The 16,808-nt window shown below is 42.3% G+C and overlaps 1 protein-coding gene across 11 annotated transcripts in view; it reads left to right on the top strand.

Annotated features, from left to right (window-relative positions):
• Window positions 1-14,639: 14,639 nt before the first annotated feature.
• Window positions 14,640-16,808, top strand: part of PIAS2 (protein inhibitor of activated STAT 2) — a 99,125-nt gene continuing 96,956 nt past the window's right edge. For 8 of the 11 annotated variants that reach the window (XM_015103712.4, XM_015103710.4, XM_015103709.4 and 5 more), the window contains exon 1: window positions 14,640-14,850. In XM_015103712.4, coding sequence (XP_014959198.3) covers window positions 14,827-14,850 — 24 coding nt within the window. In that variant the 5' untranslated portion in view covers window positions 14,640-14,826. Of the gene's footprint in view, window positions 14,851-15,034; window positions 15,096-16,808 lie in introns of those variants that run through there. The other 3 variants (XM_060405490.1, XM_042239462.2, XM_060405494.1) reach the window with 1 other exon arrangement.

Raw genomic sequence — 16,808 nt, 5'->3', positions numbered from 1 at the left:
GTGAGGGACTAGGGAGCAGAAAATCCCCAAATCCTCTCCCTTATCTGCTTGGTGACTGTGATAAAACTGGAGAGAGCCTGATGATTCTTTCTGACATAGGCAACAGTCTGGACAATGTTTCCCATGTCATTTAACATACCATCCCACTGAGATTAGAATGTCTTTTTGGGATGCTCCTGTAGCACTTTGAAGGACCCCCTCGAAGTAGCTGGAGATTAAAAGAACTTTTAGTAGAATCTGATATTTGGGAAGTCTGTCAAAACTTTCGAAAAGCTTTAAAACACCTGGTCTGATAGACTCAAAGGCCACTGTGGAACAGTTATCCCTTGAGTTAGGTGAAAAAAAAGAAGATTTCAAAAACAATTACAGGACTTCCCTGGTCCAGGGATTAAGAATCTGCCTGCCAATGCAGGGGACATGGATTTGATCCCGGGTTCAGGAAGATCCCAGAGGTCGTGGAGCAGCTAAACCCATGTGCCTAGAGCCCATGCTACACGAGAGAAGTCGTCACAATGAGAAACTCGTGCACTGCAACAAAAAGTAGCTCCCACTCACTGCAACTAGAAAAAACCCCATGCAGCAGTGAAGATTCAGGGCAGCCAAAATAAAGAAATAAAATTGAAAAAAAAAACCCAGATCACTTAAAGACGCAGAAACTCACATAATCTGATATCAAAGGCAGCATTCCAGGAAAACTTTGTTCTTTTATGAAAGAGAGAAACTAAATCCAGTCTTGCATCAGCTTGCTCTTAACAAAATCCATTTACCTAATTAAATTTAATCCAACCTTAGAAAATCCTGAACACATACAAAATTCTTTTCTCAGTGTTCCTCTTCTGCAGACCTCATGAACTTGCTGTAGTCATACTTTGTCCCTTATTCTTCCCATTTAGAAATAACTGGCTTTAGGACAAAAATCACCTTTTTTCCTTTAACAAAATATATTTCCATTCCTCATACCTTCTTTTCTGAAAACACACATCCTACTTTGCTTAAGCAACCATGTCTTTACATTAGCATTCTATAGATTGGTAGAGAACATCTCAAAGTGGCACCAAAGAGCTTTAGTTTCTCACAAGAAGACAAAAGTAGGTAAATTTTAGACCTGTTTAGAAACTTAACCTTCCCAATAGTTTATATTATTTGAAATGGCCTGGATACTCAATGAATTCTTATCATTTAACTTAATTTTAGTTTACCAAGATTTAGAGAGACTGTTTCAGATGGACGTTTCTAAAACATAATTATTTCTGTAGAGTTTGCCCCAAATTTCTTATCCCAGCTATATTTACTTGAAAATTTAATCATATCAGGTTATTTTTCCTGTTGACAAATTTCATAATAAAAACAAATGTTCTTATTGACTTCTAGGAACCCTAGGGAAAATTAATGTGTTATACTTAATTCTGATGACTCTAAAGACAGGTTCATATTAATTAAATCCGTAAGCTTAAGCTAGCTCCAAGATCAGATATTAATTAAATATTGAATATTTCCCAGATCACATGAACACAAGTTGTATTCTGGTGAGCCTCCTTTATATTTCCAAGAATGTATGTGAGAACTCAGTCTTCTTTAAGCCAATTAATTACAGCTCATTTACAAGTTAATTTGTACATAAAGATAGACAGAACCAGAGAGTTCATAGTTTTCCCACTTGAATTGAAAATGGTCCCTTTTTTCCCCCTCAGTCTGGGGCACCTCCAGAAGAGTTGGGTAATTCCTGAGAGCCCAGGCAGAAAAGTTAACACTCCAAGGCCCAGAACAGAGATGCAAGCCCCGCTGAGCTCAGGCAGAAAGAACACTTACATTGCAATGGCAGAGAGGAGAGAAATGCAAGCTCCTCGAGCCCAGGTAGAACACTTACATAGCAAAAGCAGAAGAGGGAAAAATACAAACTCCTTTCTTTTGTTTTTGTTCTTTAAAATCCCACAGAGTAACTCAAGGCTGGTGTTTCAGGCAATGAGGGCTGCAGCTGTATTTCAAGATTTAAATGCTCCACTATGCCCACAATTTTGGCAGAGAATTGCAGGAGCAGTTGGACAGACAAAACTACATAAAACAAACAAACCAATGACAAAAACTTAAAGACACAAGAAGTTTTCAGATTGAAGGGGAGTCCCCTTTAAGGATCAAGAGAGAGGTCAAGGAAGGAGGGACGGAAAAGACTGAAAAAGGAAAAAGAGACAACAGCAAAATAAAGAGGAGATTACTAGAAAAAGACAGGACTACACAATATGAGATTTAAACCTCTATCACTCCTGTCAGGGAGAGCCTGCTGAACCAGGGTCTGTGTAAGACACACCTCTCCCACTTCTGCTTGTCACTCATCAAGGTGAGCCATGCCAGCTAGAGAGGGCAGGTCTCACAAGTTGAAAAGTGATGCTGTAGCTGCCCGAAGTCTACTCTCTCAAAAGGATGGAACAGAGACAGGAGAGGCAGCGAGAAGTAAAGAGGCTTCAGAAGAAGGAAAAGGACAAGTTGGAGGGAAAAGCATTGCCTGGATGAGGGTACTGAGGCCCCCAGAAGCCAGGAAGGCAGACTTCCCAATCTTGGTGACGCTGAAACAAGATGGTCAAGGTGGCCACTTGTCACCCACAGGGAAGTTGCATCCAGTGGTCCAGGAGGTCCCAAGAACCTCTCCCCAGAAGGGGACAACAGTCCTACATTAGGAGCCCTAAAGCTGATAATGGCCAGTGTTACTGGCCTTCCTCAATCAATAGAAATTGACTAGAGGTCAGACAGGAAATTCAGGCAAGGCATTATTGGGGCCCTTGCTGCAGCAGGTGGGAAAGAGATAAAACAACAATTTCCCTTGCCCACTTGCTCCCCCAAAACTATTTTTTATGTTGCTTAAAAAGAATGTATCCTTAAAAAAAAAAGTGCATCTTGTCATTCTTTTAAAACTGTCAACTCTGTCGGTGGAAAGAGAAAAAGTTTTAATCATATAGACATTCTGTGTTGGTATAAATGTCTCTCTGCCAACAGTTGTTGAAATATAAGAATAGAGAGGTTTTACTGGATCTTATCCAAAAATAGAATGAAACCTGGTTTTTACTCTGTCTCTGTTATCAATGTCACTTTCTAATTTACCTTAAATGGTATCAAAGTGTTTGCCCCATCTTCCTAACTTGATCTGTGAACAGTTTTCCTGCTTCCATTCTTGCAGCCACATTCAGCCACATAGACCAGGATAGGAATCTTGCCCCATTGTTTACTGCTGTATGATTTTAGGAAAGGTATTGGACATGTTCAAGCCTTGTCTCCTCATCTGTAAAATGGGAACAGTAATACCTTCTCAGAATGAAAGTGGACCATGTGTGGGAAAGATTGCCCTAGTCAAGTTTCCTTGATTAAGAGATTGTTAGTTTTGTTTGTTTCTAAGAGAATGAATAATTAACAAAACAAAGTAACTTACGCATATTAGTTTTAAAAATGAAAGCGGTGGATTTTTCTGGAAGAATAGTGGGGTAATTTATGTCATTAAGCCAAAGAAACACTGAACAGCAAGGTTCAGAAAGGATAGATACTGGTGCAGCTTCAGGGACCTCAGCAGCTGTTCCTTTCGCTCAAAAATGTCCTGCCATTAACATGACTCATCTTTAAACTTTTTTAGCCTACACGTCACTCAGCATAGATTTTCAAGAAAAAGAAACCGATCACTTCCCTCTGGCTAACACATGGATTTTTTTCTCAGTCCCCTCTCCTCCAGATCCAATCAGCTGTGGCTAGGGAGGAGGTTCCCATATCTCAAATAGGTTTGCAGGGCCTAGGAGGAAAGCAAGGTTCATATGTACCCCACAATGTATGTGGTTCCAGTGCTTGGAAATGCACATAATGAATCCTTAATGAGTACTGGCAATTTTTGTTATTGTTGAGAGTGTAACCTGTCATTTTCAGACTCTATGTGTTTGATTATATCATTTTTAACCACTGAAGTATTTTATTCTTCCTCTATTTGAATGAAAATGAAATCATTCATTCTTTAATCCAGAAAATATTTATTTCATGCTTCATATGAATCAAATGATGTTCTTGGCAATGGGGATGCAGTGGAAAACAAAGTCCCTGCCTTCAAGGAACTTATATTCTAAAGGAGGTGGGGACTCTGGGAAGAACTGTTCCCGTAAACCGTGAATTAATATAATGTGAGGTGGTGAGAAGTTCCACAGTTTGAGGGAATAAATAATGACAATGGAGGAAGAATGAGGGCTAAATGTGAGAGATAAATAGGGTCTGTGGGCTGCGGTAAGGAATTTAATTTTTATTTCTAGAGTGCTGGAAACCTGCTAAAAGATTGTGAATAGGGAGATGGTGAGATCAGAACTATATTTATAAAAATTCATCTTGGCTATTACATGGAGAATGAATGGAGTGGAACAAGATAAAAAGCAAGATAGAAAGACATTTGGCAACTGTGGTCACCCAGGACGATGGCTGCAGTAGCCGCGAAGTAGTTAAGATGATCAGATTTAGGGTGTTTATGTGTTGTGTTTCATTATGAAATATTTCAAGCACAGAAGTATAGAGGATAATAGATTGATAACATTTTGCCATATTTGCTTCAGATCTTTTTTTTTTTTAAGAGAGAAAACTTTACAAATATAGTAAAACCCCAAGAATAGCCTCCAGATCCTATTCCCTTCTTCTCAGAGGGATCCACTTTCCTGGTTTTGATACTCATCATTCGCATGAATGTTTTTGAACTTCTAGCACATATTTACATATCTATAACTATACAGCATTATTTTTCCCTTTTGCAAAACTTATATAAAAGGTATGTAACTTTTCCAACTTGATTTTTTCACTTAGCATTTTTTAGGGGGTTGTGCATATTCATATATGCAATTCTGGCTTATTCATTTCTTTCGTACTCTAAACATAGCATTCTTTTGCAGGAACACACTACAATACATATAGTCATTCTGTCCTTGACGGACAAGTTATTTTAATTTTTTGCTGTTACAAACAGTGAAGTAATAACTATTCTTGTACATATCTCCTGGTGCACATGTGCATGTATAAAAGTTTCTCTAAGTTAGTGCTTCCTAACCTTTTTCAGATCATGCACACAAAGAAAATAGTAATATTTCTGAGGCATGTTCATAAACTTGAGGGGATCTAGGAATGTCTACATGGAGCTCGGTGAAAAAGATCATTACTTTTTTCTTTTTATAAGAAAAATGGAATACTAAAATATTAAGGAAAATATAAATCTTAAATTTGTTTAAAACTTTCAAACAGAAAACTTCAGGAGTTTTAATGAAAAGCTTGAGAGGACTTCTGTGGTCAGATTTAATGTTTGAATTGTCTGTATTTCCTGGTCAACACATTTTTAATGACAATATCTTCAAATTCCTGCAGACACAATTGATAAGATATTTTGTATTTTTCAATCATTCAAAAGTTGAAATTATATTTTAAAAATCCAGTAGCCAGTCTCTTTCTATCACTGACAAATTTAATTTTGAAATTTTTTTTTATGACAAATAGGTTTTAGATTCCAGTTCTGTAGACAGAACACAGTTCCCTCCTATATACTGCAGTTTCCTTTATTATTACCATCTTTTAAAAATTTTAATGTTTATCTTATATTGGAGTATAGTTGATTTACAATGTTGTGTTAGTTCAGGTGTACAGCAAAGTGATTCAGTTATATATGCAAATATCCATTCTTTTTCAGATTCTTTGCCCATATAGCTTATTACAGAGCACTGAGTAGAGTTTCCTGTACTATACAGTGGTTAACATCTTGTATTAATGTATGTTACAACTGGGCTTCCTGGGTGGTGGTAGTGGTAAAGAACCCACCTGCTAATGCAAGAGACTTAAGAGACAGGCTTTCAATCCCTGGGTCGGGAATCCCTTGGAGGAGGGCATGGCAACCCACTCCAGTATTCTTGCCTGGAGAATCCCATGGACAGAAGAGCATGGTGGGCTACAGTCCATAGGGTTGCAAAGAACTGGACATGACTGAAGCAACTTGGCACACACACATGCATGTCACAACTAACGAACAAATACCGAGTCATTATTACTAACTAAAGTTCACCCTTTATTCAGATTTCCTTAGTTCTTATGCATTATCCTTTTTCTACACCAGGATCCAGCCAGAATACCGTATTACAAGGGTCCCCAGTCCCTGGGACATGGACCAGGATGGGCCCGTGGCCTGTTAGAAACCAGGCTGCACAGCAGGTGAGTAGTGGGCAAAGCTGGTTCTTTTGCATTTATAGCCACTTCCCACTGCTCACATTACTGCCTGAGCTCTGCTTCATGTCAGATCATCCATAAAAGTAATGCACTTAAATCATCCCCAAACTATCTCCCCCATCCCGTTCACGGAAAAATTATTTTCCATGAAACCAGTCCCTGGTGCCAAAAGGGATATGGACTGCTTCCACGTCATGCTTAGTTGTTGTGTCTCCTCAGACTCTTCTTTGCTGTGACAGTTTCTCTCACTTCCTTATTTTCAATGACCTTGACACTTTTATTTATTTATTTTTCACCTTGACACTTTTAAGAATACTGGTCAAATGGTTTGTAGAACGCTCCTTCACTGAGATTTGTCTGATAACTTTTCCCATGATTAAACTGGGGTTGTGTGTGTGCGTGTGTGTGTGTGTGTGTGTGTTGTGTGTGCGGCTTCCCAGGTGGTGCTAGTGGTCAAGAACCCAGCTGCCAATACAGGAGACCTAATAGATGTGGGTCCAATCCCTGGGTTGGGAAGATCCCCTAGAGGAGGGCATGGCAACCCACTCCAGTATTCTTGCCTGGAACATCCCATGGACAGAAGAACCTGGTGGCTACAGTCCATAGGGTTGCCAAGAGTCAGACATGACTGAAGTGACTTAGCGCTCACACAGGTGTGTGTTTTGAGAGGAAGATCACAGAGGTAAACTGCCATTCGTATCACATCATATCAAGGGTATATACAGTAAGTATGGCTTTTAAAAAGATTATTTATTTATTTGGCTGTGTCTGGCCTTAATTGGGGCACTTAGGATCTTCTTGCATAAGGTGGATCTTTTGCTGCGCTCCACAGACTCTCTAGTTAAGACTTGCAGGCTCAGTTGTTGTGGCTTGGGGGCTCTCCAGTTGTGCTCAGGCTCCAAAGCTCTGGGGCTTAGTTGCTCCATGACATGTGGGCTCTTCGTTTCCTGAACAGGGATCAAACCTGAGTCCCCTGCATTGCAAGGAGCATTCTTAACCCACTAAACCACTGGGGAAGACCCCATCATGGCTTATTATATCTCATCAGAGTCTGAGAGATGATAAAACACTGTTTCAAGACAATCTCTGTCATAAAGAAGCAAAAGAAAGAGACTTGTAGCAGCTTCCAGTCCTTTAAAATTTTGTTGAAACTCAGAAATAAAAAAAACCAAATAACCTGATTTAAAAATGTGTACAGAAATGAATGGCTTCCCAGGTGGCACTAGTGGTAAAGAACCTGCCTGTCAATGCAGGAAACATAAGAGACTGGGTTTGATCCCTGGGTCAGGGAGATCTGCCAGAGGAAGGCATGGCAACCCACTCCAGTATTCTTGCCTGGAGAATCCCACGGACAGAGGAGCCTGGCGGGCTACAGTCCATAGGTCACAAAGAGTCGTACACGACTAAAGCGACTTGGCATGCACGCACAAAGGACTGAACAGACATTTCTCCAAAGAAGTTATACTGAGGCCAATAAGTGCATGAAAAGAAGCTCAATATCACTAACCATTCAGTTCTGTTCAGTTCAGTTCAGTCTCTCAGTCGTGTCCGACTCTTTGCGACCCCATGAATCACAGCACGCGAGGCCTCCCTGTCCATCACCAACTCCCGGAGTTCACTCAGATTACCGTTCATCGAGTCAGTGATGCCATCCAGCCATCTCATCCTTTGTCATCCCCTTCTCCTCCTGCCCCCAATCCCTCCCAGGATCAGAGTCTTTTCTACTGAGTCAACTCTTCGCATGAGGTGGCCAAAGTATTAGGGAATTGCAAATCAAAACAACAAGGAGATTTCATCTGACACCTATTATGATGGATACTATTAAACATCAGAATATAACAAGGGTGGATGAGGATGTGGAGAAGTTGGAACCATTGCACACTGCTGGCAAGAATGTAAAATGGCACAGCTGCTTTGGAAAACATGACAACTCCTCAAAAAATAAAATTACCATATGATCCACTAATTTCACTCCTGAGTATATACCCCCCAATATTGAAAGCAGGATCTAGAAGAGAGATTTGTTCGCATTAGTCACAATAAAAAGTGGAAGCAACGTACTATTGACTCAATGTTGGTGTCCCTCAAAAACCCATTTGTTGATGCTTCAATCCCCATTGTGATGCTATCTGGAGGTGGGGCCTCTGGGCAGTAATTAGGTTTGGTTGAGGTCATGAAGGTGGAAGCCCTAGGGTTGGATTAATGCCCTTATAAGATCAAGAAACCAGAGATCTCTCTCCCCATCATGTATGGAAATAAATAAGAAGGTGGTCAAATGTAAACCAGGAAGGGGAGCCTCATCAGACACCAAATGCTAGCACCTTGATCTTATATGTCCCAGCCTCCAGAACTATGAGAAATGAATGTTAACTGTTTGAGCCACACAGTCTGTGGTATGTCGTTTCAGTAGCCCAACCTGATTAAGATACAACCTAATTGTTCATGGACAGATAAACAGATAAAATATGGTATATACATACAATGGAATATTATTCAGCCTTAAAAGAGAAGAAAATTTTGCCATATGCTACATTATGGATGAGCCAATCACAAAGAGACACATGCCATGTAATTCCATTTATATGAGGTACTTAGAGTAAAGTTACAGAGAAAGCACAATGGTGGTTGTCAGGGGCTGGGGGGAAGAAGAGAATAGGGAGTTACTGCTTAATGAGTATAGCGTTTCAGTTTAGCAAGGTGAAAAAGTTCAGGAGGTGAACAGTGGTAATGGTTGTACAAAATGTGACTTACTTAATGGCACTGTTTGTACACTTGAAGGGGTTTAAGATGGTAAATTTTAGGTTGTGTTTATTTTATCACAATTTCTTAAATTGTTGAGGCTTGCCCTATCATGCTCAACGTTGGTAAATGTTCCATATGTACTTAAAATAATGCATTTTCTGCAAGTCCCATTCTGGGTCTTCTCACAGTCCCACCTCAGACAGACATGGTTGAGTCTGATCAGAACTGGGACCTGGGGACAAATCAGCACACCCCACCTGGCAGGGAGCTACTGCAGTGTTTGGACAAGGATTTCTCCTGGTGACTTTAGGAAAAAACAGTCATCCGTCTTTTATTAATCACCTGAAATTCTTCTGATAAAGCTGCACACAAGGCACGTGGCTTACTTGAAAGCGAGAAAGGCACATTCTTCTCTCAATCCTTTTTCTCTGAGGAGGGAAAGAAGGGTCTGAGTGTATGTGCTTTGTGAGAGATTTACCAGGTGGCTCAATAGGTAAAGAATCTGCCTGTAATGCGGGAGATGCTGATTCGATCACTGGGTTGGGAAGATCACCTGCAGGAGGGCATGGTAACCCACACCAGTAGTCTTGCCTGGAGAATCCCACGGACAGAGGAGTCGGGCGTGGGGGTGGGGGTGGGGCTACAGTCCATGGGGTCGCAGAGTCGGACATGACTGAAGGACTGAGCATGCATGCACATTATTTGTAGCGACCAAGGCAGATTTGCTAATTATGCAGTTACAAAAATCTGTATCTTTAATGATTTTGGTTTTTGTATCAATTACTGAGATAGTATGGTAAAATGCTTCTCTATACTTGTGGGGTTTTGTTCTACTTCTCATTGTAGTTCTGTATGATACATTAAGGACATGTCATTTAAGTGCATAGTGAAGTCACTCAGTCGTGTCCGACTCTTTGTGACGCCATAAACTGTAGCCTACCAGGCTCCTCTGTCCATGGGATTTTCCAGGCAAGAGTACTGGAGTGGGTTGCCCACATTTAAAATTGCTGTATTTTGCTGCTGAACTGAACTCATTAAGTCCCTAATATGGTAGCTCCATCATGTCTATCAATGTAGACCATTTATAGTTCTTCCTGGACCAGAGGCAATTTACTAATCAGAGGTCATTTTTATCATAAACCTCTATTATGTTTCCAGGTGAAAAGAGCTAGAAAATTAACAGAAGGTCAAGTTTTCATGCGGAAAGGAAAAGGGTTTTGTTAACCCTTTACCCACAATGGGTTTTTTTTTTTAATCAGTCTGAAAATCTCTAATTTTATCTTGTCATACATTGCTTGTCATACATCCGCCTCATTTTGTTTTTTTGCTCTTTGAGGACTCCAGTGAAACGTTTGGTAGACTTTTTTAACATTATCTTCTGTCTCAAATTTATGTCTAACATTTTCTTACACATTTTCCATCTTTTTGTTTCCCTTAGCTTCATTCTAGTCTTCTAACATGTTCAGGTTATTCTCTTAAATTGTGTGTAATATACTATTAAACCTATCCATTTAGGTCTTTAACTTCTTAATTCTAGAGTATCTATAATTTTTTTCAAGGTTTGCTTGTTAATTTACTTACTTGTGTAAGCATGTTTTTATTGCAGTCTTTTTCTGATTTTTGATTATGTGTTGGTCATTTAACTTGGAAAATAATCTGTAGGTTAATTTGAGGTTTGGAGTGATAGGATCTTCCCAACCCAGGGATTGAACCCGGGTCTCTTGCCTTGGAGGCAGATGCTTTAAACTCTGAGCCACCAAGGAAGATGATAGATGTTTACCTGGAGAGAATTTTTGTTTCTGCCCAGTGTCTGTAGAGTACCATCCTGGACCTATTCAATATTCAAGGAGTGAGATTTACTGATTAGTATAAAAACTGAATGCAATTTGTGGATGTGCTGACATTTCCGGTTTATCTTTACTCTGTGGGGTCTTGTATTAAATATCGAGGTTGTATATTGGACTTTGCAAAAGTTATATTTCAGTTTGTCGTTGTTTAGTTGCTAAGTCATGTCTGACTCTGCAATCCCATGGACTGCAGCCTGCCAGGCTCCTCTGCCCATGGGATTTCCCAGGCAAGAATGCCGGAGTGGGAGTTGCCATTTCCTTCTCCGAGGGATCTTCCTGACACAGGGATTTAACCCGCTATTCTTGTCTCCTGCATTGGCAGGTGGATTCACCACTGCGACACCAGAGAAGTCCCAGTTTATAGATTTTACTTTTGGATTATCAAATTCCTCAGGATAAATGTTCAGCTTAAATGTCTGGAATATTGCCTTCTATGATTTTGACTGGATAACTCTTTACTTTTGGCACTTGCTAATGATTTTCTAAATCCAGAATTTTGTTTTCAGTTGTTGAGTTGTACCAAGTTACCAAGTCTCTAACATATAAGCTAGGGTAAAACCATTCTTGCATTACTGGGGTAAAATCATTCTTGCATTACTGGGGTAAAATCTGCTTATATGTTAGATAGGATAATTAATTTTTGTCTGGGTTTTGGCACTGAGGTTATAACAGCATTTTAAAATAAATAAAGAAGTTTGTCTCATTTTAAAATTCTCTCTATAGTATTAGAAATCAGATCATTGGTTATTTCTGGTGGGAGGTTTGACTGAGAAAGAGCAGGAGGGAATTTTCTGGGGTGATGGAAGTGCTGTGTCTTGATAAACAGTTTTCAAAACTAAATGACTAGTTCACTTAAGATACGAGGGTTTACCTATGTTATTTGTACCTTAATAATTGTTCAAATATTAATAATTGTTGAATCTTGTTAGAAAGTATATTTATCGTGTTATGCTTTCAAATTTTGTGTTAAAAATGGGAATATAAAAGATAAATTCATTGTTCATTTTCTTTTCATACTGTTTAGTAAAGGCTAAGGCAAAGTGCAAACTGTGAAGAAATCTGATTAGAATAGATATGCGCTTGGCAAAGCAAGAAAGGTGGCTTGAAACTATGTAGAAGCCTTGAATACGGATACAGGGAAAAAGGAAGAAGTCAGTGGAAACAAAATGAGAGATACTGAGATCAAGAGACTGATGGATGTACAGATAGGCAGGGAAAGGATTAAGACAGGTACTTGGAGAGTAAATTCAGTATCTCATGCATCATCCAACTAGAAAAGAGAATATTCTTTTCTAAAGTACTAGAATATATCATATAGATATTTAAGTGCTTAGTAGTTTTTTTTGGTGCGTGCTTATCAGTTGTTTAAATACAAAAACAATCACCTATCAAAGGTAAGTTCATAAAGCATACTAAAATTCCTGATCTCATTCAATTCTTCAACATCCTGAGATCTGGAATAGATTAGAAAAACAGAGTTGAGACTTTGCCACAGTTAAGAGAGCTAATATGTGGAAAAGCTACTTGTGAGACTTTTGAGTCTGTGTAGTATAAACTTGGGAAACTTTAATTACAATACTTATGTTTTTAATTGGAGCTAGATAAAGGGGGTGGTCCAGCCAGGTAACTGCCTAGAACCTCAATCCATAATGAATGTTAACATATTTAATCACTTAAAAATGTAATGAGGAGAAAATTGTATTAAATGGAATTCCTCTCGGGGAACAGTTCTACACGTGGCAGGTGGGGTAGTTAGGTATGTGGTCTATAGTAATGGTGAGACTTTGATACTTCCTCAAGTCTCATCCAAGGATGTATTATGTCACACTACAAAGAAGTTATATCCAACTAAATGCAGAGATTTCTTTTTGATGAGTAGGATTTACAAATTTGGATGAGCTAAATTGTTTATGACAGTAAAAAGGGCCTTGCTTTTTACCCATTACCATTCAGCCTTTCCTCTAAACAAATGTTGAATTAATATCAGGGAGTCTAGTTTAGGAAAGATGCCCAATTAGTAATCTGGCCTGGTGAGACCAAGTTGTGGTTTAGGCCAGTCTAAGACGGCATCTAGACTCTTTCCACGCAAAGCTACCCAACCCTACAATGAACACTTCAGTAATTGTAGCGTGGCTTTTCTTGGTTTTGCCTGTCAGTGCCTCTTGTGGGTTGTAAGTGCCTTGGTGGAAGGGCTGTGTTGTATTCTACTCATATATTCCCCTAAAGCTCCTAGCCCACATAGACCTTCACTTAATGTCCCTTGAACAATGTTAAATTCTGAGGTGGAAATCAAGGCCTAAGATGAATAAGCCAAAATCAAAACTAAGTCAAACTGAGACCACAAAAATCAATGGTGGAAAGCCAGAGGAAGAAGGTACTCTAGCCTGACACTGTTCATTCTTTTACTCACTAAACAAGTAGGACAACAATTTTTCAGGCATCTGTCAGTTATTACAGTCTGCTGCTGCTGCTAAGTCGCTTCAGTCGTGTCCAACTCAGTGCGACCCCATAAACGGCAGCCCACCAGGCTCCCCGGTGGGTTTATAAAAACATTTTTAAGGAAAAAAAGTAAACCATAATTACTTATATAATAATTACACAAAAACCTACACAATTACCATGTAAAAACATCAGGAAGGAAAGGTTCCGGTCCTGTGAGCGGTCAGAGAGCGATCTGAAAGAAAATGGCGCCTGCGGCTCAGGTGGTAAAGAACCCGCCCGCAATGTGCGAGACCAGAGTTCGATCCCTGGGTTGGGAAGATCCCTTGGAGGAGCCCATGGCAACCCATTCCAGCATTCTGGCCTGGAGAATCACCATGGATAGAGGAGCCTGGCGGGCTACCGTCCATAGGGGTTGCAGAGTCGGACACGACTTAACGACTAAGCACAGCACAGGCGCCACGTGGGTTCAGGTCTTTCTGAAAGAGTGATACTTAAAACTGCGATCTGAAGGATGAACAGGAATTAGGTGAAAAGTCAGACTGGAAAACTATTTTTGCCCCAGGGGTCAACATTAGGTGTCTGAAATAGGCTCCATCCACCTCTTAAAGGAAATCTGAATCCCAGACTTGGTCCAGCGAATTTCTGACCAGCTTGACTCAGCACCTTGTCTCATCCTTGGTCAGCACTTCAGGGGTGAGGTGAAACTTCCATCGTCTCTGGCTCTGGCATTTCATCTTTCCCACCTATCTGATTTCCCTGATCCCTTTCTATCAGGGCCCTTCTGGGCGCGCTCCTATTTCACTTCTTCCAACTTCCCTCCCCAACCCGCTCAACTCTGCAATCCTTGACATTCAGTCGCCCTTCAAAGTCAGAAAAGAACTAGCCAGGTTAGCACTTTGAGGCTACTGGCAACCCAAAGAGGTCTTACCAACCCTGCACTATGAGATAGGAACAATAGCTTATCCAACATCCACGTTTAGGTTGTTCCGCCGCAACTAACCCAGGGGATGTCTTTATTCTGGGTGGATCCCTCTGTCTACAGCCACCGTGGGAAAGGGCCCCGTAAGAATTTTCCCGAAATGTTCCAGTCACGAGTCCCAGGCCACCTCTTCTCCGTCACTCCCTCCGCCAGGCCCTCCGGTAGCGCTGCAGTTTCCACAGCGCTTCAGGAACTGGGGCCTGGCATCCACGCCGGGGACCGGAGGCAGAGGGCTGCACGGCGACCGGCCCGGCTTGGCCGGAAGGCGTGCGGGAAGGCGGGCAGGCCGCGGGAGAGGGCGGGGACCAGCGGCCGAGGACAGAGCCGCGCGGGGAGGGCCGGCGCGCGGGCGGAAGACGCGGGCGGAAGGCTGTGGGCTGGGTGGGCGGGGCCGCGCTCGCCGGGGGCGGGGCTCCAGCGCTCGTCACGTGACGGGTCCGGCGGCGGCGGCAGCGGCGGCGGCGGCCGCGGCGTCTTTAGCGGCCCCCAGTGCAGGATGGTGCTGGAGGCGGCGGCGGCGGCCGTGGTGGCGGCGGCGTTGTTGGCGGCAGCGGGCGGGGGTGCTGTGGCGGCAGCGGCGGCGGCGCCCGCGGGTGGTATAAAATGGCGGATTTCGAGGAGTTGAGGGTAAGCGGGGGCGCGGGAGTGGAGCGCGGAGGCCGCGGGGGAGGGGAGTGGAGGGGAGGGGATGAGAGGCGGGGAAACCGCAACGTCGCCGGCTGCCACCTTCTTGTTTCGCGGGGAGCGGTTGGCGGAGCCCCGAGCCCCGAGCCTGGCCGGCGTCCGAGCAGGCGCCCGCGCGGCCGTGGGGGGAGCGCTCGGCGGCGGAGGACTCCCGGGCCGCGCAGGGGTGGCGGGCCCAGGGGCCCAGGGTGAGCCGACCCGTGGGGTCCGTCGGGGGTACGCACACCTGGCGCGAGGGGCCGCGGCCGCTCTCGCCAGGGGCTCGTGGGGACCCAACTTCCCCCATTTATTTTAAGGGATGAAGTCGGGAGTAGGGATTGCTTTTCCACCTTCGCGAGGGGTGTACGTGTCTGGCGATTCTTCAGTCTCCGGGCCACTCACTTGAGTGGGAGGCTGTTATCGGAAACGTGAAGTTGCTTTTAGAATTCTCTCTCTCCTTGGGGTGATGTTACTGTTCAGGACGATCTGTCACGAGAAAGGCCCCTTCCTCCCACCAGTGCTCCTTGCACGTCTTGGAGAGGAGCGTCGTCTTTTGGGAATCCTGCCTTTCGTCATCGGCCTTAAACGCTGGTGTTTTTCTTAGTACTATGGGTAAGAACTCCGCAAAGTCCGTGTTGTCATGAGAACAAGGTCATAACTTTATTGTTGATACGCTTGTATTGTAGAGTAGAGATTTGAAATGGGCTGTGTTGAGGTTAGAACGCAAAAGATATGTATGTATTTTTTTCCCGGAGCTGATAACCTTCAGAGTCCTGAGACAGAATTGTGATAAACGAGCCAGATTATTTTTTTTAATGGCCCGCTGAGTTACTGACGGCATAAATAAGATACTTAAGGAGGGAAATCCTGATTAAAAAATAGTCTTCAAAGAACGGATGAATAGAAACTTTTGACTGCCATCAGTTTGCACAACATAGACGTGTGGTGTTAGCTACTTTTTCAGAATAAGAAGAAAGTGGAATCTGGTAAAAGATTCAGTGTGTATGTTTATTACGGAATTTGGGAGTGGGGTGTATTAGGGGAAGGGATGTTGGCTGGTTACCTGGCTGGTTTGGTGAACATTGGCAAAAGAACGTATTCATGGCTCTGATCTAAAGGTAAATTGTTTTGGTTTGAATAGTACCTGCCATTTTCTTTCCAGCTGTTTCAAAAATTACTTAATTCCCAGTGAAAAGTATATTAATACGTTTTATGCACTATGTTAGTTTATACAGAGAACCTGATACTAGGTAAAGGGTGTTCATATGGTTACGTGTAAGGGTGAGTCTCAGCTGTAGAGCTAATAACACCTGTAGAGCTTTTGAAACAACAAGGCCTGAGCCTCATCTGTAAATTAATGCATTAGATGTAGAGTGGATTGAGGATACTCAAGTTTGTGGTTATTTGTATCTGCAGTATTATCTTAGTTTTTGTGTACTAATGGGAGTATGTAACTTGCCCTCTTCTAAGCATTTTTTGTTGTTGTTGTTGAAAACTTTCCCAAGACTTCTGTTCGACTTTAACAAATGTTGGTCACAGCTTAACAAAAAGTGGAGAATTTATTGGTGAAGGGCAAAAAGGGCTTCCCCTGGTGGCTCAGTGGTAAAGAACCCATCTGCAGTGCAGGAGATGGGGGTTCGATCCCTGGGTCAGGAAGATCCCTTGGAGAAGGACATGGCAACCCACTCCAGTATTCTTGCCTGGGAAATCCCATGGACACAGGAGCCTGGCAGACTCCAGTCCATGGGATTACAAAAGAGTAGGACATGACTGAACAACAATGGAGGGCAGAAAAGGCAGTCAGTGCTTATAGGTTGGAGTGGAACCAGGAACTGGAAAGTAGTCGAAAACCAAGATTTTTCTCTTTCTGTCTTTGTCTCCCCTTACCTCCCTCCACTGTCGTCTCCAGCCCTCAGCCCTCT

This window comes from Ovis aries, chromosome 23 (assembly GCF_016772045.2).
Source record: "Ovis aries strain OAR_USU_Benz2616 breed Rambouillet chromosome 23, ARS-UI_Ramb_v3.0, whole genome shotgun sequence".
Taxonomy (NCBI): domain Eukaryota; kingdom Metazoa; phylum Chordata; class Mammalia; order Artiodactyla; family Bovidae; genus Ovis; species Ovis aries.
This window is presented reverse-complemented; position numbering and strand designations above follow the sequence as displayed.